The following is a 24406-nucleotide window of genomic DNA, read 5'->3' on the forward strand; positions in this document are numbered from 1 at the left end:
AATTATCATATCTGTGCATATGTGAAGTCAGCCATTTTAGTCCCTGTCCTTCCCTGTCAATGAAACATGAATGGCCACAGAGATGCATCACCCTGTAGGCAAACAATACAAGGTTATACTGTCTCTGTGCTATCTTCGCTTTAATACAGTAGCGTATGTGTCACTGCCACATTGCTTTACTGCAATTTTATTTGACTTTGTTATTTGCTGAGTTTTATTACTAAGGAGTTTCCTTAATTATATGGAGTCGAATGATCATTCCCTCATTTGTACTTTAAGCATTTGAGTTTAAAGGGGGCAATGTGATGGAGTCCAGCCCAGGGAGTGTGGCGTCTTCTCTCTGTAATCTCATGGCCCCACAAACATGAATGCATCCCGTTATAAGGCAGAAGTTTGGGCTATTTGCAACTGAAAGCCGCCACGGTACAAAAGCCCTGTGATCCTAAATGACACGGCCTGTGATTCTGGAGCTTGTTTCATTAGACTTCCAAATGAGACAAATTGACTTGTCACTCTGGAGCTTGAGGAACAGAACACAAAAGAAATGCTTAACTTGTCTTAATTCAGTAGCTGTTAACTTACATCAGCAATCTTAATGAGACCCAGGCAGTTTGACGAGATCTGTACCAAACAATATACACACTGAATATATTCAGTTTGGGAGGGGAGTTTAGAAGGGGGAAGTGAGGCTGTTATTAGTGTCTCTAGTATTTTAGAGGAAGCAAGATGATTTAAACTGAAATAACATATTTAATACCATTCCAAAAGGGTTGAAAAATAGCAAGCGGCACGTACAGCAAAGGATATACCAGTACTATAATATATCAGCAGTAATATATTTCATGTCTTTGACGATGACACCACAGTCCAACCACTTTACCTCCATTTCCTCCACCACCTGTTGATTGATACTTAACCATATTGTCTTTCCTTGTTGTGACTGATGTGTTTCAGTAATGTTTCCGGGGTGTTATCTGGTGGTTGTTTAGGATGCTGTTGTTCAGCTGTCTGATATGGAGAGAGTGTTATTACATTACCCCTCCCCTGATGGATGGGAGGAAGAGAGCAATTGAAGCACGACCCAGGCCCTGTAACCTGAGAAAGATAAAATCTCTCTCTTTCTATCTCCCTCTCAGCCCTGAAAACAAGGGAATACATACAGACAACACATGAGGGAGAGAGAGGGACAGAGAGGTAGTGCGAGTGGATGGGAGGAAGGAAGTCATCTGTCAAGATGAGTTATGATCCATGGCAGGGATGGGAGGGAGTAATGATGATTGGAGGGCTTGTAGGGTTGCTGTAGACTCCAGTGGATATCAGATGACTTTTCTTCATTGGGAGCCCAGCTGTGTGAAGGGGGGAGTGTGAGAGGAGAGCAGAGAGGGATGGATAGCAGTAGTGGTAAATGGCTGAAGGGCATGCCGTGTCAGCGCGGATGGAGGGATGGATGACAGGAGAGAAAAGGGCAGGCCAGAGGGCTCTCTCTCTCTCTCTCTCTCTCTCTCTCTCTCTCTCTCTCTCTCTCTCTCTCTCTCTCTCTCTCTCTCTCTCTCTCTCTCTCTCTCTCTCTCTCTCTCTCTCTCTCTCTCTCTCTCTCTCTCTCTCTCTCTCTCTCTCTCTCTCTCTCTCTCTCTCTCTCTCTCTCTCTCTCTCTCTCTCTCTCTCTCTCTCTCTCTCTCTCTCTCTCTCTCTCTCTCTCTCTCTCTCTCTCTCTCTCTCTCTCTCTCTCTCTCTCTCTCTCTCTCTCTCTCTCTCTCTCTCTCTCTCTCTCTCTCTCTCTCTCTCTCTCTCTCTCTCTCTCTCTCTCTCTCTCTCTCTCTCTCTCTCTCTCTCTCCTCCCCTACGGACTAGCACCTCCAACACTGCCTGCATGCATTCCTCCCTCAGTGTGTGTGTTTTGAATAAAGCCTATAGTTAGTTCAGGCAGCTAATTGCTCCTGCCAGGGGATGTCTGGATGTCTTGTAGGATATCCTCAGTTGTTATGTGGATATTTGTACAACAACAGACAGACAGAGGGGCTACCACATCACTGTGTGTGTCTGTGCCACCCTGACAGACAGGATCAGAGAATTTTTACATATACAGTATATATTTTTTGAGCTTACGGCAGCTAGTAGTCCCAGGCGGTCTCCCGTCCCAGTATTAACCATGCCCGACCTGAACAGGTGTGTTCAGGGTGGTATGGCCACAAGCGTATTTTTTTAACCGTTTTTTTTCAACCATTTTCTCCCTGAATTAAGTTCCTTGGCTCAGCTCTGCAACTCTTTAATGGGCTTGGGAGAAGCGAAGGCCGAGTCATGCGTCCTCCGAAACATGACCCACCTGGCCACCTACTTCTTATCATACTGCTCACTTGACCCGGATGTCAGCTGCACCAATATGTCGGAAGAAACACTGTTCGACTGACGACCTGAGTCAGCTTGCAGGCGCCCGGCCCTGTCACAAAGTGTTAGTTGCCAAGGGAAGCCCCACCGGCCAAACCCTCCCCTACCCTGGACGGCGCTGGACCAATTGTGCGCCGTCCTATGGGGCTCCTGGTCACGTCCGGTTGTGGCACAACCTGGTATCGAACCGCAGGCTGTGGTGGCGCCTCACCGCTGCGCCACCCAGGACCCCCTTTACCGATTAATATTCTATTAGGATGCTAAGTATTTCCCTAATTATATTATATGATTGCCAGGGTAGAATGCCCATTTATTAGCCTCGAGATACAACATTGTTAATGCGGATTTCACGCTTTTCTGCCTGATATCAGGTATGTTAATGAAGAGCCACCACAACACAATGGACACACTCTGGTTCCTGTGGCAACACGCCTGTCAATCAAGGTCATCCATGAGATGGAGAGAAAAAAAAAGAGAGGTAGAGAAGGAGAAAGGGAGAGAGAGAGAGAAAAGGAGAGAGAGAGAGAGAGAGAGAGGGCGAGAGAGAGAAAATTAGAAAGAGAGCGAGAGAAAAGGAGAGAGAGAGAGAGAGAGAGAGAGAGAGGAAGAGAGCAAGAGTCTGATACTAAGAAAGCGTGAAAGAGAGAAATGCTACTCTATCTGTGGTTTGTGCTATGTGACAGGGTCATGATGTTGGCGTTTTCACAAAATGAGTTGTCACAGTGGAAGATAATTCGTTGTCCTCTATACACTATCTGAATGACACACGCTCGCACACGCACACATGCACACACGCACACACACACACTACTTCCATATAAAAAATTGAAGAGACAATATCAGATGAATGTATACTGAATGCAATATGTTGTGAAAGCTAGCTTTGGGCAGTTGACTCTCTGCTGTCTCCTGCTATGGCTCCATGCAGTGTAAATGAGCAGAGAGGCTAAACCCTGACAGCACTTAAGGAGTGTCTCCCCATGCATCTCTCCTCTGTGATTGTTGTTGATGCTACTCATCCAGGGCTAGATTAATGCATGCAGGCTGGCAGGGATTGGCTAGGGTTTCATATTTCATCTAAGTGCTGCAGCCTAAGTGTGTACTGCACTGTGCTATACACACACACAGAGAGACAGAGACAGAGACAGAGACAGAGACAGAGAGACAATCAATAGTGTTTGAGCCCCGTCTCTCCTTGGTGCCTGCCCCAGCTCAGCGCACGCATGGGCTAACCCAGCATCACTGCTACACTGCTATTGCTAATGCTGCAGACACTGCTGCTGCCACAGTCTGCTTCCTCAAACTCCACCGGCCGCACCATCTCTCATTGCTAAACGGGGGCCGCCGGCGCTCCAGGATCGCTGACATGGACACAGGAGAACCCCTCAGCCATCTGCTGCGTCACAGCCCGTATCCTAACGCACCTCTGGTCTCAAATCACAATGCATCATCTCTTTCCGCTCAGCGCCCGAGAGGATTGTGACGCGTCAGCCTGCCACTTCCCCACCTCCAGTTTCACTCCCCCTGTGTTGTAGTACAATCTCCTCGTTTCCAGCCTGCCAGGGCTAGCGGGAGAGAGAGGAAGAGAGAGAGCAAGGGATAGAGAGGGAGATGTTTTTGAGTTTGTTAGCAGGGAAATGAGAGGAGAGTGATTGGTGTTAGTGGTGCGTTGTGTTCCGTCTGCTCTCCAGAGAATCCCAGGTGAGCTTTATCCTGCTGTAAGGTAAGAAGGCAAACTGATTAGTGATGATTTCTCCTCCTCCTCCCCAAATCCCTAGTTCCCTCTTTCCGTTCCTCCCTCTCTCGCGGTAGAGCAGTGCATGCAGGCGTTTAGGTGTGTGTGTGTGTGTGTGTGTTTGGCTCAGCCGGAATAGTATTCCCCAGACACATCACACACATGCTGTACAGTACGTTAGATGGGCATGTTTACCATTTACCATCTAGGGCATGTATAGAAATAGACGGAGTAGCAGCAGTGCTGTGTGTGTGTGCATGTGTGTTGGTGCATGTATGTGTGTGTGCATCTGTGTGTGTGGACCATGATGAGCTCACATGCTAGCTCCACGCAGGCGGGCCCACCTGAGACTATCTGTGTGTGATGGTGATTAGGGAGGATGTGACGAGGGTATGTAGGCGCTGGGGGGAGGGGGTGTTTGTGGAACACCGTGGGCTGACTCTAACTCTGGAAAGCCTCCTCTGCAGTTTCTGTACAGGTTCTTTACGTTGCATTCATTCAGCAAGCACAAACAAGAGCATCTTTAGTCTCCTTTCTGCCTCTCTGTCTCTCACCCCCTCCCTCCCTCCCTCCCTCCCTCTGTGCTAGAAGGTATGTTTCCATTGTTGTGCTGTGAGAGGTGCTGATGTTTACCCGTCTGAATGGCTACTCTGTAGCAGTGTTTGCTGCTCACATGTCACGCTGGTCTGAGTGTCCGTCGGACAGGCGATCTGCATAAGCTCTGCTTCCACCCCGAGGGAGGCCACTCTCCCATCTGTGTTAACGCCTCACAGAACCCTACTGAGGCAGAGAGGCTGTGCCTTGGGCTTTTCTGCAAGGCCATACGACACAATATACCTTCTGGTCTTTCTAAGGAGAAGAGAAATAAACAGAAACAAGCAGAAAACAGAAACGCAGCAGCAGCACTCCTCCATGGCTCGATGGTTTAGCCTGGTTGAAGGGTGATATATATAATAAATATCAATATCAAAAATATCTATCGCCGTTCAACCAGACTAAACCATCGAGCCATGGAAGGGTGCTGCTGCTGCGTTTCTGTTTTCTGCTTGTTTCTGTTTATTTCTCTTCTCCTTAGAAAGACCAGAAGAGAACAGTGATTTCACTGTGATTTCAGAAAGAGAATGATGAGGACAAAAAGGGAGGGAAAGTGACGAGGGAAACGAGAGGAGTGGATGAGGAGAGGGAAGAAGGCAGATAGGCCTAAGGAGGAGTGACTGGGTCTACACGCTTAGAAAAAAGGGGATCCAAATGGGTTCTTCGGCATAGGAAAAACCCTTTTATGGTTCCAGGTAGAACCCTTTTTGGTTTAAGTAGAACCCCCTGTGGAAAGAGTTATTCAGGAACTATAGAGCACAATGGTAGCCTAAGTACTATGATAATAATTCATAATATGGAGACTGTAGGCTCCATTGAAGTGATAACCATTGATGAATATATTATAAACACATTGATGAATATGTATTTCTATGGTGCTAAGCTACTATGAGAGAGGAGAAGAGAAGGGTCACTTCAACATTGTGTGATAAGTACTACAGGACTTATCTGTCTGGGGGCAGTAGCCTATGCATTAATTATTCTCTGATTCACTGCTACTTTCATAAAAGGAGGAAAATATGTCTGAATCATCATGGTTTCTAATGGCTCCATAATATTCACTCTATATATTTTTTTTATGCATATTTAGTGGTTCACACACAGCAGCTGTTTTAGTTGGAGTAAAGTCTCGTAGTAAATGGTGATCATTTACTGTAGGAGGATCAACCATTTACGTCCAGGAGAAAAGCATGGAATTAACCATTAACTGATAGAACCGGATTGGTATCAGTGCATCACCGGACTAATGCTCCACTTGCTGAAGTTCAAATGCCCACTAAACCCACCATACCTATTTCAAAGACCCACCCAATCCATTCCACCTTGATCAAAGCCAACCTATCCTCACTTGCCCTTCAGAAGTATGTCTGTTCCTGGCTCTGCAGGACTAAAGCCAAGCCACTCTACAGAATGAGAAGACTCCCTCTAGATGGCCGGACTCCCAGTCCCTCCCTCTTGTCTGGAGACAGACGTAAATCTAACAGTAATGTCTGCAGACGAGCCCAGTGTTGAACCTCTTACAGTAGTGTCAGTAATGCTGAACCAAAGCCAACAGTCATTCTGCCCTGGACCAAAACCTCAACAGAGGCACATTCTGTCAGATACTACATCCAACACTTCAACTCAAACAGAATAGAGGGGAGGTTTTAGTTGTGACGTGTTAGGTCTAGTGGATTAGATCACCTTGTTCTACTTATTGATCTATTGTTGGTCTCCTCTCCTTGTTCTGGTTGGCTCTGAACAGTGAGATTTGAACTATAGCTGAGCTGGGTTACATTGGTTTAGAGTTGGGAGAGATCCCCATTGGAGTTAGTAAGTGTCAGAGCGATTGGTCTGAGTGATCCTGCGTGCTTCTGGCTCCTTAGGCTGGCAGTGCTGGGGAAGCCTGCCAATTTACTCATTAATATGTCAGAGTTTTTTATCCTCCATTTACATCCAAATCAGAGCCAAGTGCTCTCAGTACTAATCAGAGGGAGGAGGTGGAGGTGAGGCCTGGGCCTGGCTGGATGGTTAGCTGACTGACTGGCTGGATGGCTGGTTCTAGATGGACGAAGGGTTATACAACTCACACAACTAATAGATACCTGTGGGAGGGATGGATGGATGGAAGGATTGAGGGACAGAGGTATGGACGGATGTAGGAATGTAGGCTGGAATAACAGAGGGATTAAGGGATGGAGACAGTTCTGTTTTGTGGAAAGCTGTAGAGGGTCTGGTTTGCTCTATTTGAATTAGTAGTTTATTCTAGTCAGGCTTTTTAACCAATGATTTATACACTAGATGTCTGATTGGGGCACTGTGTTGAAGCCATCGTGGCTCCATCTTGGCACTCCCTCACCATTGTAAAAAAAATATATTTTGGAAGGTATAGAAATGCATTTATTAATGTCTACATTTGTTTTTACCACATTTAGTATATTACAGACACCTTAATAAATAAATAAAATAAATAAAATACTTAAATATATGTAATTTTGTCCTTGAAACATGTAATTGAAATACTGTAGAATTCCATTCATTACTATGGAGGACTGCTCCTACTGTTGAGTGTCAATATTGCCGACCGGTGGCTTCAAAGCCTCTCAATGGCCAATTAATAGCATTGGCAATCCAGGGTTTTATATACATCATTGTTATCAACCCAGCTGTGGCAAAGATACGGTAGCTAATGTAAGTGGATTGGGCAAAACATAGAAAATCACCTACCTTTCCCAAAGCCTAACCCAATGCCCAGTCTTACTGTATCTGAACCTCTTTTCCCATCCCTAACTCTAGCCCAGCCTCATCTTGTATCTCTATAGAGGGCTATAGCTACTTTACTCTCTGGAAGATTGTTTTAAACCACAGCAACATCTTCTATTACAATAACTAAACAGTGCTACAATCAGTTTCTAACAAAACCCATTTTACATAAATAGCTTATTGTGAATAATAAACCCAATTTATACAGTCATTGTAATGAACACAGCTCCTCTGGCAATGAGCAGTCACTGTGATGTAACGAACACAGCTCCTCTGGCTATGAGCAGTCACTGTGATGTAACGAACACATCTCCTCTGACTATGAGCAGTCACTGTGATGTAACGACCACAGCTCCTCTGGCCATGAGCAGTCACTGTGATGTAACGAACACAGCTCCTCTGGCTATGAGCAGTCACTGTGATGTAACGAACACAGCTCCTCTGGCTATGAACAGTCACTGTGATGTAACGAACACAGCTCCTCTGGCCATGAGCAGTCACTGTGATGTAACGAACACAGCTCCTCTGGCAATGAGCAGTCACTGTGATGTAACGACCACAGTTCCTCTGGCTATGAGCAGTCACTGTGATGTAACGAACACAGCTCCTCTGGCTATGAGCAGTCACTGTGATGTAACGAACACAGCTCCTCTGGCCATGAGCAGTCACTGTGATGTAACGACCACAGCTCCTCTGGCCATGAACAGTCACTGTGATGTAATGAACACAGCTCCTCTGGCTATGAACAGTCACTGTGATGTAACAAACACAGCTCCTCTTGCTATGAACAGTCACTGTGATGTAACGACCACAGCTCCTCTGGCCATGAGCAGTCACTGTGATGTAACGAACACAGCTCCTCTGGCTATGAGCAGTCACTGTGATGTAACAAACACAGCTCCTCTGGCTATGAACAGTCACTGTGATGTAACAAACACAGCTCCTCTGGCTATGAACAGTCACTGTGATGTAATGAACACAGCTCCTCTGGCTATGAACAGTCACTGTGATGTAATGAACACAGCTCCTCTGGCTATGAACAGTCACTGTGATGTAACGAACACAGCTCCTCTGGCAATGAGCAGTCACTGTGATGTAACGAACACAGCTCCTCTGGCTATGAGCAGTCACTGTGATGTAACGACCACAGCTCCTCTGGCCATGAGCAGTCACTGTGATGTAACGAACACAGCTCCTCTGGCAATGAGCAGTCACTGTGATGTAACGAACACAGCTCCTCTGGCCATGAGCAGTCACTGTGATGTAACGAACACATCTCCTCTGGCCATGAGCAGTCACTGTGATGTAACGAACACAGCTCCTCTGGCAATGAGCAGTCACTGTGATGTAACGAACACAGCTCCTCTGGCTATGAGCAGTCACTGTGATGTAACGAACACAGCTCCTCTGGCCATGAGCAGTCACTGTGATGTAACGACCACAGCTCCTCTGGCCATGAGCAGTCACTGTAATGTAACGAACACAGCTCCTCTGGCTATGAACAGTCACTGTGATGTAACAAACACAGCTCCTCTTGCTATGAACAGTCACTGTGATGTAACGAACACAGCTCCTCTGTCTATGAACAGTCACTGTGATGTAATGAACACAGCTCCTCTGGCTATGAACAGTCACTGTGATGTAATGAACACATCTCCTCTGGCTATGAACAGTCACTGTGATGTAATGAACACAGCTCCTCTGGCTATGAACAGTCACTGTGATGTAATGAACACATCTCCTCTGTCTATGAACAGTCACTGTGATGTGTGCTGCAGTGCTACAGTGTTGTGTTGTTTTCTGAGACATGGTTTGTGTTATTTTCCAGAAGGTGTGTTTACCTCATGGCACTGCGTCTCTAATGATAGTCACAGATCTGGGACAAGGAACGAATGAGTGGTCCGTCGGCTCGGCTGTCTGAAGATTTTATACAGCCATTGATGTTAGTTAATTAGGAGTTGGTTGAGAAGTGAAACTCATCTCACTAAATATCTGTAGGCTTAGACTATAAGTAGGAAAACTCACAAAATATCTGAAGGCAGTAACATTATAATATGGTATAAGAGCTGTATTATATAATATAGGGCCAGAGCTAAACAGAGCAAAAAACAGCCATTTCTATTATATTGAATTATTATTAAGTTACCACAAAGTGCCAATTTCAGGAAGCACTTCTTTACCACTTACAGTAATTTCAGGAAGTGCCTCTTTACCACTTACAGTAATTTCTTAATAACAGTCTCTGAGACAGTGGCCTATAGCAACGGCAGGTAGAGTGTAGCCTGATCCACCTCTGACAGCCCATCTGACCTCATTGGAAGTGGGAATGAATGTCACACCTTCCTGCATCCTTCCTTCCTCACGCAGCCCAATCGCTCATTGATCGCCAGGGCGCTTCCGCTCTCCCGATCTCCTGGCCTCCTTTAAGAACAACCCCCCCTCCAACCTCACACTGATCTATAATAGGCCCTACAGATATATACAAGCAGTGCCTTGAGGAGGTGGAGAAGGCTGAAAGAGGTGTCACATCACAAAGAAAGATGCACTGAGAGAGAGAGAGAGAGAGAGAGAGAGAGAGAGAGAGAGAGAGAGAGAGAGAGAGAGAGAGAGAGAGAGAGAGAGAGAGAGAGAGAGAGAGAGAGAGAGAGAGAGAGAGAGAGAGAGAGAGAGAGAGAGAGAGAGAGAGAGAGAGAGAGAGAGAGACTGCTTTCAAAGGATTGGCCTAGTAAGTGTCAGATGTACGCATCACACACATCAATCATTTACCATTCAGGAACACTGACAACAGTAGCAACGTGCTCCAGATAGTGATGGTGAGAGGATGAGGTGTTTTTTCCACTCTTTCTCCTATCTCCTCACAGCATCTCTGGCTACCATATTGGCCCTTTGTCTCTCTGTGTGAAAAGGAAATGCACCTTTACACCGTGGCAGGAGGGCCGTGAATGAGGACTAAACCTCTCTGTTGTCTCTGGTCTGTCTGACTGGGTAGGCTTTACAGATAATAGGATAAGTAGTCATGATGGGAGGGAGGTTGGCTCTGATAGTGTCTCTCTCTCTCTGTGGTTATTGTCCATCACTCATCCTAATGGCATCATCAGTAACTACTCTACTGTAGCCAGATGCATTACCTTGGACCTCCCTACTAGCACTACCGTACATCCTCTAATACAGTCTTTCCCGGCTCTCCACTTCACATCTTCTAATATTCAACTCAACCCAGATTTCATTGTGTAACTGAACCACGACTGTACATTCTCTAATGATCTATAGCTCATATTGTAGTATAATTGAACCACTACCGTACATTCTCTAATAAACTATCTAGCTCATATTGTATTGCAACTAAACCACTACCGTACATTCTCTAATAATCTTGCAGCTCATATATCGTAGTGTGACTGTCCTATATGGGTTAGGGTGACAGAGACTCATTCAGAGTTTATCAATAGAGATTTACCATTCAAATAAATTATTACCATTAAGTTGTTATGTAGTTAGATTGATAAAAACAAAGTCAAATTGATTGTATAATTTATTCTCTGAAAAATGGTGACGTAAAAAAATGATAATGTCATGATGTTGAACTCAAAAGATGACCAATGATTGAACAGAGCAGTAGCTGAGTTCATCTGTCTGGATCAAGTGCCATTCTGTGACTTCGGCTAATATGCATTCTTGTTGCCATTGTATTGTTTTGGTATTGAGTATTGTGATACTAAACCTGTTATCGGTATTGAAGTCAAAATTCTGGTATCGTGACAACACTAGCATGCATTGACCAAACAGCATGCAGTTAACAGATTTTTCCAAATGAGAAAGATGCAGCTTTCCACTTTGCTTCTTTATATAAATCCACATGTTTTCTATATTATACCGTTTGTTTGTGTAACTTGCTCTCTGCAAAACACTGGTTAGTTGGTCTTAGCAAGCTGAAAATGTGAGAAAAAAAATTTGCTAGCTAAATCCACTGAGATAATCAGAGGAAAAGCCGAAGAATATTTTGTCTGAATGTACATATCTATTTAAATCGTTCCTACTCTGCCACAACCATCTCCTCCCTTACTTTTTCATCATTGTCATGCCAAACAAAACTGCATTCCAAGTGCCCACTGTATTCCAACCATAAAATGAGAATGATCATTATTTTTCTATGATTCCAACAGTTTACCCAAGTGTTTTGATCTACAATCGCAAGTAAATTCGCAATCGCAATATTTTGTATAAAATTGCCCATATCGTGCAGCGCTAATTCTTTGTAAATGTTTTAGACAGTTGTTGATGAATGCTTTTCCACCATCAAATATCAAAACATATTATTGATTCATCTGTATAGTTACTTTCTTTTATATATTTTTAGCTTTTTACCAAAACGGGTGGGGAGGATGCTTTGTTATTGCTTCAATTAAGGATTCTACCTGTAAAAGAAACAGATTTTTTTCTTGGCAGTTTCTCCTGGTTTGTTGTTATTTGTTCCCTGTCAGAAACCCATCTGTGTACCGTGACTAACCCTAATCCTAACCTGGGTGAGAAAGCTGATCTGCTCTGAGAGCTGCAAGGTGACTCTACTGCAGCCTGGTCACTGTATATGTGTAGTGATTAGAATAGCAGCTCGTTGGGGAGTCCAGTACTAAATATTTCATCTGAAAGGTAGGCTGTGGCACAACATGACACGCTGCCTGGTCCTTTTTTACCCAGGGAACCAACACACTCTTTGGCGGCTGTGCAGTTGCCGGTAGGTTGCATTGTGTTTAGAGGGAATGTGTGTGTGTGTGTGTGTGTGTGTGTGAGTGTAGGCACAGCAGCAATGGGGTGTGAAAGAGACAGCAGTGGAAACAGAGTAGGCTGGCTGCTGTGTTTTGATCAGAGGGATATGGAGATAAAAATCTTCTCATCCTAACAGAGAGATGTAGCACTGGGACTCCACATGGAGGGAGAGATGGAGACAGACAGATGAAATGAAGTGTAGATCTAGAAGAGGAGGGGAGATGGTGGGTGGGGGGGTGGGGGGGGGGGGGGGTCCGAACAGCAGTAAATGCAGATGGAATAATATTCCTCACTTTCGTTTTCGCTCACCCTCTTTCTCCTCTCCCTGTCTCTCTCTCACCCTCTCAGATATGTGTCACAAAGATGTCCACACGCAGCGGCCAGGGAAAGGACTCGGTCATCACGCCCCTGGACACCATCCCTGAGGACAGGAAGGTAAGGGTTCAGCGGACACAGAGCGGTTTCGACGCCTTCGAGAAACCAGCCAGCCAGGTGAAGAGGGTGCACTCAGAGAACAATGCCTGTATCTCCTCCAAAGCCTCCTCTACCGGGAAAGAGTCGCCCAAACTGCGCCGACACTCCAGCCCCAGCTCTGTAAGTCTATACAGTAGCCTACACACTGTATGCTACATACTGTATATAAATTACACAGCACAGTCTATAGTATACACAGTACAGTCTATAGTATACACAGTACAGTCTATAGTATACACAGTCTGTTGTCTACACACTGTACAGCAGGGATCATCAACTAGATTCAGGGCTGATTTCTTGTTGAGCGGATGTTCGGGGGGCCAGAACATAATTACAAATAATTAGAAGACTGCAAATTGACCGCAAGAAGCCCAAACAGAAATGTTTGACTAAAACATAATCATTTCAAGCCTTACTTACATTTGTATATGTCACGGTCGTTGAGAGACGGGTCAGACCAAGGTGCAGTGTGGAATGCATACATGTTTATTAATGAAGTTAACACACGACAAAAGCAACGTAACGTGAAGCTCACAATGGCTACACACAAACAAGCCTAACAAGAGTCAAGATCCCACAACATAGGTAGGCAAAATGGCTACCTAAGTATGATCCCCAATCAGAGACAACGATTGACAGCTGCCTCTGATTGGGAACCACACCCGGCCAACATAGATCTACACATACTAGATCATACACATAGATATACACATAGAAACTCACACCCTGACCAAACCAACGAGAAACAACAGGCATTACAGGTCAGGGCGTGACACGTGTCTCTCTATTATGTGTGGGAATACTTGGGAACAGATTTCTTAAATTAAAATCACTTGGAGCTGATTTCCTGATTTTTCTTTTATGTCCAACAATGAACATAAAAAAAATAAAAAGATGTTTTTTTGTTGTTGTTTTTTTGCTTAGGAAACTTGGGGGGGCAAATGAAACCACCCGCGAGCCAAATTCGGCCCGCGGGCCGCCAGTTGGGGAACCCTGCTGTACAGTATATACAATACACAGTGCGGTCATACAGTACACACTATAGGCCTGCAGTACATTATACTGGTTGGCGCGACTGTTGTATGCATTGGTTGAAGCTCAATGTTAAATTCAAATCTCCCTACCATCATATGTAAGCCAATATGACACCCTCCCCGCTTCTCGTCATGATCCGTCCGGCCGTTACCAAGAACCACTATACCGGATTCTTGACAGGGTTGCTAGCATTACGGTCATTAGACAATTTTTTGCCCAAATCTAGCTCAAATTTTAGATGTCGTATTAAAACGAGGCTACATCGTCCATAAGGTGACAATTAGACTTAGATCCATTTGGACTAAATACGTTTTGTAGGTGCAACAGTTTTGATTAAATTCACAATTTATTGCTCTCACGTGCACATTTCTGCCCAATAAAAACCAAGGATGTGCTTACACCAGTTGGATGAGAAGCAAAAGGAAGGTAGCTAGGTATATTTTGCTATGGAAGGTTTTTCATGTGGCTGAACACTTGCGTGTAATCAGAGCACAAACAAATAAGCTAGCGAATGTCCTTGGCTGCTATTATGGCCACTTATATACACCAAACTTTGAGAACTGCCACGCTGCAAAATTATAATACATGCACACGCCAGAACAAAAGTGTCGCTATTAGAAAATCCAGAGCAAATTCTATCCCTTGCCTTATGCATTAATTCAGTACGCTCCCTCCTCTGTCAATACTATTTTCTTCTTGTCATTAAAATCAACATTTGCGCTGACTGATCAACACAGTGTCAAGTTACTTTTCAATGTGTTCCCGAAAACCTGAAGTCGCCATCCACAAGTAAAAAGTAGCAGGGGTGCAGGTTGCCCACAAGCATCCAGGTAAAACAACAACATCATAATGATCATTGCTTGCTTGCGCAACCTGTGCGCAGTCAAAAGAAAATGCCATGCTTGCTAACTTAGTTAGCTATGTGATAAAATTTAACTGTTTTCAACACATCAACCGTTTTAGACAACAACAAGACATTTACCAAGCAAAATAAATAAACATTCAATCAATACTGAGTGAATGAAAAAAAATATTTTGGAACGAACGCGTGCTGTCATCACCAAACTGTCCATTTAAATAGAGTGTAAAGTTGACATACCTAGAACACGGTTCCGGAGGGGCTATTTTGACCATTCTCTTTAGTGAATCGTTTTTGTCACCACCCTCCATTTCCCAACACACACACCGGTGTGCACACGTATGCACGATGTGTGCTTATTACATTTTTTAGTTGTTTCTTAAATGAGCCTTTGGGTACGTTGGGCATCGTTGAGTGGCAAGGACAGGGAGTGTGACGTGTACTGGTACTGGTGCGTGCGTCTTGCTACTACGGAGGAGAGAACGGTGGAGAGACCAGCTCTCAAACTCTCAAAGAAGACGTCGTTGCCCTCATCCGTCAGATGCACGCCATCCCTACATTACAAAAGCATGCGATAAGTTGCACAGGTTGTAAACGATTCTCCTTTTCAGGTGCCACTTTCTGTCATTTGAGAAGCTAAGAAATGTGTCAAGCTGGCCCACGTCGAGCTGACAAACGACTTACGCTTATTCATATGCACACAGTACATCACACACTATCAGGAGCACTTATTTTTTTCGGTTCCAGATCTGTGAGTACTCCTATCTGATTTCATATTTATACTGCCATTTATAAATGTGGGAATGTGTGCTATTTGACTGGAGTTGGACAGCTGTGTACAGCATTACTAAAAACAGTTGTAGCTAAAGGATTTAGACCACCTATCCAATGTCAGATTTGTAAAAAAAAAAATATTAGAAGTGTTTTTTACTTGTCTAATAACTTTTTTTTTTTTACAGGTGTTTCTCAGCGGTTTGTCATTTGTCACAGTGTTTGTATCAGGAGTTACCAAAATTGCTATTGACGAGCCACAGAGTCATGCAGGCTTTTTTGTTTATCAAGACCTCAGCTGTTCATCGAGACCTTGAATAGTAGAATCAGGTGTGGTAGAACCGGGCTTGAACAAGAAAGCCTGCATAACCCTGTAGCTCTTCAAGCGCAATTGTGGCCATCCCTGTATGTACAAAGTTTACTATGTCTGATGAATGTACGTTTGATTGTAAATTGTTTCTTTTGTAATAACTCACTATTTTTTTACATATAATGTAGTACTAGGCCTTTCTTCAGTAAACTTTCAAGTACATTTTCATGTAAATAGTTAATGGTACAATGGTAGATGTTGATTATTTTGTGTGTTTTCCAGGAGCTTTCTCGATTGTCTTGTTAAAAGAGATCAGGGAAAACATTTCCAGTTTACGCCATATTGGCTTAAATGGGATTCAGTTGTTTCGCTCCCTCTAGAAATTCAGCTGTTAATATTAAATAAAGATTAATAACTACATTATTTCTGTTGCCATTTGTCATTATTGTGTACTTTCACTTGTATTGCTGTGTTTTGCTCCAGCACACAGTGTATTAGTGTGGGTAGAAAGAATGCAATACATTACCTTGTATGTGGTACAAATCACATCATTGTGGGAGCACCTCCTCTAAGAGTGTGAATTAGGCTGTTTGAGAAGGTTTGAATCCTAAGCAACCTGCCTACACGTTGTTGGAAGTACAAGAGCGTCTGCTAAAGGACTAAAATGTAAATGTAAATGTACAATAGACTAACATAGCTACTGTAGTAGGTCAAAGATGTGTGCTGGAAAACCTTGGTAGAGCATGGGTGAAGTATGCATTGTGGTGCTCGTGAATTTCCTTTCTTTTTCAGCTTCAGACCAATGCCTACTTCTCACTTAAAACATAGTTTTTTGTTTTTAATGTATACAATACACAGTACAGTCTATACGTACAGTACAGTACAGTCACGAGTATACAGCACACAATGCTATAGCAATAACATCAGGCAAACAGTACAGTTGTTGTCAATAATGTGAGAAAACATAGTAGGAACTCAGATTGCGTTCTGTATTTGTAAGTGTTTTGTTTTGGCATTTAAAACTAGATTTATAGATTGATGCACCCTCAGCAGGCTGGGTGTCACTGGAGGTTTTCAGGGGAAAAGCAGAGAAGAGGCGAAGCCTGAAAACGGATGCTTCCGTTTTCTTCCGACCTCCCTCAGGCGTGCTACATTAGGTTAAGATTGATGATCTGAAAATTAGAAAACAAGCTAACCAGAATGTAATTTCCATTTGGTGGCTGACTGAATGTTGTTACCAGAAGACTTGTATTGCTTAATGTAGATGAGACATGTTTCAAATCGTATCCTCAATGTATTTTCATTTAGCTCAATTATTATTATTGTGCACACACAATAAGATGTAATAACTATTATATTATTCTTGACAGATTGCCTGTCGGCATTTCTGTAATTTGTTTGTAATTTTTCAGTATGATTTGTTTGGGCCACAACATATCTAACAATGTAAATTGATGTGTAATGTAATGTAAATGTTGATGTAATGGTCCTATTGCTTAGGCGACTGTAGCCATCAGCAATCTTTCCCTGCCTACTTCTCTTAACATTTCATGCTGAGCCACTTATATTCCAGTGATGTTCTAGTATTTCCAATAGTGCATGGGTGCACAGCTCAGTGCTACAGTCCTCACGGACCACAGTCCTGCTGCTAGGTGTGACGTTCTGGCTCCGGGACTCTTTGTTGTGAGCCAGGGTTGTCATTTTCTTTTGGGTGTATTTCTATGTGGGATTCTGGTTGTTCATTTTCTATGTTTGGTTTGGTTGTTTATTGGGCATGTGACTCCCAATCGGAGGTAACGAGTGCCAGCTGTTCGGCTCGTTATCTCTGATTGGGAGCCATATTTATTCTGTTTGTTTTCCTGTGGGGTTTGTGGGTTTTTGTTTCCTTGTTGCTGTCTGTATCAGTAGTGGAACTTCACGTATCGTATTTTGTTGTTTTTCTCGTGTTGCACTTTACTTAAATAAAGTCATCATGTTTATCGGTACACGCGCTGCGCGTTGGTCTCATCCTTTCGACGATCGTGACAGAAAAACCCACCATACCAAGACCAAGCAGCGTGTACAGGAGCAAAGAGACTGGACATGGGTGGAGGCGCCGGGTAAGGAGATCGAGAGGCTGGCGATGGCCCAGGTGGGCAAATCGTGGTCCTGGGAGGACATGCTCGGGGGCAAGGGACCTTGGGGGAAGATCAAGGCCCTGGCAAGAGAGGAGCATCGGCGGCAGCAGGTTTTTCGTCGGAAGGACGAGAGGCAACCCCAAGAAATTTTTGGGGGGGGGGCACATGGCTTGGGCGGCTGGGCAGCAGGAAGCTGCCACAGGGAGTATAGGTGAGAGGGCTAACGGAGTACGGGAGCCATTGGCGAGAAGAGGCAGGGATGTGTGTGTGGCACGGCGTGAAGGACTGAGGTGTGTTGCCAGTCCGGTCCGGCCCGTTCCTGATCCTCGGTTGAGGCCAGTGGTGTGTGTTCCCGGTATGGACCGGCCTGTTCCTACTCCACGCACCAGGGATACGGTGCGCTTCGCCAGCCCGGCCCGGCCTGTTCCGGCCACTCGCACCAGGGATACGGTGTGCGTCGCCAGCTCAGCCCTGCCTGTTCCTACTCCACGCACCAGGGATACGGTGCGCTTCGCCAGCCCAGCCCGGCCTGTTCCTACTCCACGCACCAGGGATACGGTGCGCTTCGCCAGCCCAGCCCGGCCTGTTCCTACTCCACGCACCAGGGATACGGTGCGCTTCGCCAGCCCAGCCCGGCCTGTTCCTACTCCACGCACCAGGGATACGGTGCGCTTCACCAGCCCGGCCCGGCCTGTTCCGGCCACTCGCACCAGGGATACGGTGCGCGTCGCCAGCCCCGCCCGGCCTGTTCCTGCTCTCCGCACTAGGCGTGAGGTGAGTCCCCAGGGTCCAGCATGCCCTGTTCCGGCTCCCCGCACTAGGCGTTATGGGAGTCCCCAGGGTCCAGCATGCCCTGTTCCGGCTCCCCGCACTAGCCCTGAGAGGCGTGTCCTCAGCCCGGGACCACCAGTTCCGGCACCACGCACTAGGACTTATGTGCGTCCCCAGGGTCCTGCATGCCCTGTTGCTGCTCCCCGCACTAGCCCTGAGATGCGTGTCCTCAGCCCGGGACCACCAGTTCCGGCACCACGCACTAGGACTTATGTGCGTCCCCAGGGTCCTGCATGCCCTGTTGCTTCTCCCCGCACTAGCCCTGAGATGCGTGTCCTCAGCCCGGTACCTCCAGTTCCGGCACCACGCATCAGGTCTACGATGCGCCTCAGACGGCCAGAGTCTGCCGTCTGCCCAACGGCGCCTGAACTGCCCGTCTGCCCAACGGCGCTTGAACTGCCCGTCTGCCCAACGGCGCTTGAACTGCCCGTCTGCACAACGGCGCCTGAACTGCCCGTCTGCCCAACGCCGTCTGAACTGCCCGTCTGCCCAACGCCGTCTGAACTGCCCGTCTGCCCAACGCCGTCTGAACTGTCCGTCTGTCCAACGCCGTCTGAACTGCCCGTCTGTACTGAGCCTGCAAAGCCGCCCGTCTGCCATGAGCCTTCAGAGCCGTCCGCCAGACCGGAGCCGCTAGAGCTCTTCGCCAGACAGGATCAGCCAGAGCCTTCCGCCAGACAGGATCAGCCAGAGCCTTCCGCCAGACAGGATCAGCCAGAGCCTTTCGCCAGACAGGATCAGCCAGAGCCTTCCGCCAGACAGGAGCAGCCAGAGCCTTCCGTCAGACCGGATCAGCCAGAGCCTTCCGCCAGACAGGAGCAGCCAGAGCCTTCCGCCAGACGGGATCAGCCAGAGCCTTCCGCCAGCCATGAGTGGCCAGATCCGTCAGCCAGCCATGAGCCGCCAGATCCGTCAGCCAGCCATGAGCCGCCAGATCCGTCAGCCAGCCATGAGCAGCCAGATCCGTCAGAGCCAGCCAGCCAGGATCCGCCACGTAGTCCTGTGCTGCCCCTTAGTCCGGTGCTGTCCCTTAGCCTTATGCTGCCTCTTAGTCCGGTGCTGCCCATTTATCCAGGTGGGTTTAAGTGGAGGGTGGTCATTGGGAGGAGGTTAAGAAAGCGGGTAGGAACTATAGTGGGGTGGTGGTCAAGCCCGGAGCCGGAACCGCCTCCGGGGAGCAACACCCACCCAGCCCTCCCCTATGGTGGGGTGGTGAGGCGCGGTCGCAGTCCGCGCCTTTAGGGGGGGGTACTGTGACGTTCTGGCTCCGGGACTCTTTGTTGTGAGCCAGGGTTGTCATTTTCTTTTGGGTGTATTTCTATGTGGGATTCTGGTTGTTCATTTTCTATGTTTGGTTTGGTTGTTTATTGGGCATGTGACTCCCAATCGGAGGTAACGAGTGCCAGCTGTTCGGCTCGTTATCTCTGATTGGGAGCCATATTTATTCTGTTTGTTTTCCTGTGGGGTTTGTGGGTTTTTGTTTCCTTGTTGCTGTCTGTATCAGTAGTGGAACTTCACGTATCGTATTTTGTTGTTTTTCTCGTGTTGCACTTTACTTAAATAAAGTCATCATGTTTATCGGTACACGCGCTGCGCGTTGGTCTCATCCTTTCGACGATCGTGACACTAGGTTTCAGCCCTCTCTCCCTGACATGTAATCATCCAGTTAATGCTATTGACTGGCCAGAGGGTCCACACACCTGGCTCAACAGATTGTAATGAATGTCTAATTAAAAGCCAAGGACAAACACCTGGTGTACGCTGCCCCTGCAGCCCTTGAGGACCAGAGCTCTGCACTCTTGTTGTAGAACATTGACTGGTTAATGTCAAATCACTTCAGTAGGGTTTTAGCTCACAGTACTGTACCAGCATGGGGTAGACAGGAAGAGACTTGAGCTATTTACCATCTACCACCAGAGGATAGAGAAAGGAGGAAGGGGACAAAGGCTAAAAAACAGATAGAAAATAAAAGGCTGAAAGCGAGAACCCCAGATTGAATCCATTTGGTTGAAGATTCATGGACATGAAAAATGCATGAGATGTACAGTACAAGGGGCACTTAGCCTGGAGGAGGAGACATTTACATTTGAGTCATTTAGCAGACGCTCTTATCCAGAGCGACTTACAGTTAGTGAGTGCATACATTTTTCATACTGGCCCATTTGAGTCCTACCAGACCCTACAGTGGCCTGTCACAGCCCGGTATTTGGCCTATAATAGGTTGAGATGTGTGAGCTGCCTGCAGCCAGTCCAGCTGGGTTTCACAGATACTGTTTCACTTCCTGTCATCTCCCAGAGGGGAATTTGTTTGTTTATAAAAACCCTCAGAAATACGGCATGGACTTATTAGTGGGGCAGCAGGAGATGACTAGATAGCAACCAGAGGGAAGAAGACACTGCTAAAAGCTGTGAGTGTGCGTGTGTGCGTGTGTGCTTTTTTGCATGAGTGTGTGTGTATGTGCGCGTACATGCGTGTGTGTTTGTGTGAGCGTGTGTGCCCACACTGCCCAGAGGCAGACAGTGATGACGGGAGAAATGAGTTATTCCCCAGGGATTGTCTGGAATGTTTTGGAGCTTTCCCTGAGCTCTCGTCGCGTCAACTCGCTCTTTAAATGATAAAACAGAGACAATACTGCAGCCAGACGTTAACCTCTAGAAGGCCCTGTATTTAAAATATGACAACAGTAAGAGATACCAGATATATTTTATGTCTGTCTGCCACCAGGGCTGAAATGCTACATCACTGAAAGGGCAGACAGGTCCACAACAGGTTACAATGCTTCAGTCATTGTTATTTTCAGTTATTCTTAAAGAAAACAATGGAATGTAAGAGAAAGTCTAGAGTCTTGATGACGCACGGACGCATGCACAGATGCAAGCACATATGCACACACTCACGCACTCACACACACACACACACAGTTTCCTCCAGAGAAGAGTTGCTGATGGAGGTTGAGACTTTCTAGTTGAGCTCATTTTGGGCCTGATTGTCTGAGAGAGAGAGAGATTTTGGAGGAAGCTGAACTGTCAGGTGAAGTGTGTTATGGATAGAGTTCAAGACGAATGCATGAGTGTTAATTCTCTCTGTCTGTCTCTCTCTCTCTCTCTGTCTCTGTTTCTCTGTCTCTGTCTCTATGTCTCTCTCTGTCTATCTCTCTCTCTCTCTCTGTGTCTCTCTCTCTCTGTCTGTCTCTCTCTCTCTCTGTCTCTCTCTCTCTCTCTCTCTCTCTGTGTCTCTCTCTCTCTGTCTGTCTGTCTCTCTCTCTCTCTCTCTTCTCTCTCTTTCTCTCTCTCTCTCTCTCTCTCTCTCTCTCTCTGTCTCTCTCTCTCTGTCTCTCTCTCTCTGTCTCTCTCTCTCTGTCTCTGTCTCTCTCTCTATGTCTCTCTCTCTCTCTGTGTCTCTCTCTCTCTGTCTGTCTCTGCCTCTCTCTCTCTCTCTCTCTCTCTCTCTGTCTCTCTCTGTCTCTCTCTCTCTGTCTCTGTCTCTCTCTCTCTGTCTCTCTCTCTCTGTCTCTCTCTCTCTGTCTCTCTGTCTCTCTCTGTCTCTCTCTGTCTGTCTCTGTCTCTCTGTCTATCTCTCTCTTCCTTTCTTCTATGTCCTGTACAGTCCCCCCTCTGTAAATCATTGATAAGTGGGTCTGTAACATTAGTAAGAGTGGAACAAATCGAACAGGCCCTAAACATGACACAGTATTATGAAACCGATCCAGTAGCTTGTTGTGTCCTCTGTTCTCCCATTACCCTGGCCAGGTGGCACGTATAATTCATCTGACTGGTGTCACCTCTGTCACCGTCCCATGATCCTCCATGATCCATCATGATCCCCACGGAGCGCTGAGCGAGAAACATGACACAGACAGGATTTATTCCACCTCTATAGGACCTACCTGCATCTGTTTTTATTCAACCAATGATAGGACGGGGACATTCTTCATTCAACCATTGATAGGACCCGTCCTATTTTCATTCAACAGTTGATTGTCAATATCATGCAGCCAATACTCGTTTAATAAAATGGTTATACCTGCATAGCATACACCTACTGTACTGTTATCTTACCAATGAACTCTAGAAATATGAAAATAAGTTAGAGAAGTGTGGAATAAGGGTCTGAAGTGGCTTAAAAGCTAAATACTCTTGAGCTCTTCTGAGATAATCGTAGCACATACTACTATTTTTTGTCTTTCAATCGTGTTCTGACCTGCTAACTGCAGCAGCTGAAGTCATATTTCCTCCAGACCTTTATTACAGAGTCTTTGTGTGTGAAATCCTACACAACCCATTTCCTGGATGACTGGAAGCTTTCTATCATCCAGAGAAGAAACCAGTGAAACAAACCGTGTCATTTTTCTACAGGCCGTGTGCAAGCAGGGTCACTAGTATCTGGTGTTACAGAGTGGATCTGGTGTTGTTGTCTTTAGGCCTCTTGAACCAAACCACAACATCTACCAGGTCCCTCCTTGTGAAATAGCAGGCATAGTAGCTTTCTTAGGCTTAACATTATTGCTTGGTATCAATTCTGTTACATCAACCAACCTCCCGAGTGCTGTGGCTCTTCCATCATCTACACAGATATAAGATTGTCCCTATGGCTGCTCTCTCACTTAATACACCCAAACTGAGCCCTCTCTACCGTAATTGGTGTCTGTTTTCCTGAATTGTATTCTCCTTCTGTTTCAGCCCACAAGCCCCAAGTTCGGGAAGGCTGATTCCTATGAGAAGCTTGAGAAACTGGGAGAAGGCTCATACGCTACAGTATACAAAGGGAAAAGCAAGTGAGTGCCAAAACAATATTAATGTAAAGGTCCAATGCAGCTGTTTTTATCTCAATATCAAATCATTTCTGGATAACAGTTAAATACCTTAATGTGATTGTTTTCAATTAAAATTGTTTAAAACAGTTTTAGCAAAGAGCCATTTCTCAAGCAAGAATTTTGCTAGGACTGTCTGGGAGTGGTCTGAGTGGGAAGGGGAAATCTCTTCCTTCAAACAGCTCTTACACTAAAGGGGCATTATCATAATTTTCACAATTTCACAGTATTATTCCAACCTCAAAGTGTGGAAATATATATAAAACACAGGAAATCACGTTTTTGACTGCACTGCATTTTCCGCATTACCTACTTACTGTATATGGCCAATTTATATGCACATAACTGCTTGTAATTATAAAGCAGTAAAGTGGTATAGGTTAAGATAAAGGTAATAACAATTACTGGCCATATTGCATATTACACTAATAAAAGATCTGCACTTCCCCAACCATGAAATGCAAATTAAATCACTTTGAAATGGAATTGTTTAACGATTGTTTAAGAGTTATTATTTTGTTATTTTTATTTTTTCCTGTTCGTGCATAGCGGTAAAATTACCCAGCTTCTGATAATTAAAATGTAGCAAGTGAAAATGTCATAGCCGCAAATGGATTGAAATGCATTTACACCATTTCTCACTGTAATTAAGTTACTTTGTATGTGTTTTTCTTCACTACAATGGATTTGATTGGTGAGGTTCATTTTATTTAATCTTCTGGTCTTCTACTAAGTCTCACTCCAGTGCTCCTAAATTGCATTTCATTGACTTACAGAAATCTACCATTCTCTGCATTCACTGCCTGGCTCGTATTGAGTCCTTTTTTCATGGGATGAAGCGTAACGTGTTGGGGTGCCTTATCTTCTTGTTGCCAGGGTGAACGGCAAGCTGGTGGCCCTGAAAGTGATTCGTCTGCAGGAGGAGGAGGGGACACCGTTCACCGCCATTAGAGAAGGTTGGTCTCTGTCACACCTAGA

General features: G+C 45.5%; 1 protein-coding gene across 1 annotated transcript in view; it reads left to right on the forward strand.

The window, feature by feature from the left end:
• LOC311139938 (cyclin-dependent kinase 14-like) overlaps positions 1–24406 on the forward strand; it is a gene marked incomplete at both ends in the record, with an annotated part of 114388 nt that overhangs the window by 27706 nt on the left and 62276 nt on the right. Inside the window, 3 exons of the mRNA XM_084174936.1 lie at positions 12569–12814; positions 23298–23392; positions 24305–24384. Of these exons, the coding sequence (XP_084031062.1) occupies positions 12569–12814; positions 23298–23392; positions 24305–24384 (421 nt within the window). The remainder of the gene's footprint in view (positions 1–12568; positions 12815–23297; positions 23393–24304; positions 24385–24406) is intronic.

The sequence above is a fragment of the Coregonus lavaretus genome (assembly GCF_964263955.1).
Source record: "Coregonus lavaretus genome assembly, chromosome: 13".
Lineage (NCBI taxonomy): Eukaryota > Metazoa > Chordata > Actinopteri > Salmoniformes > Salmonidae > Coregonus > Coregonus lavaretus.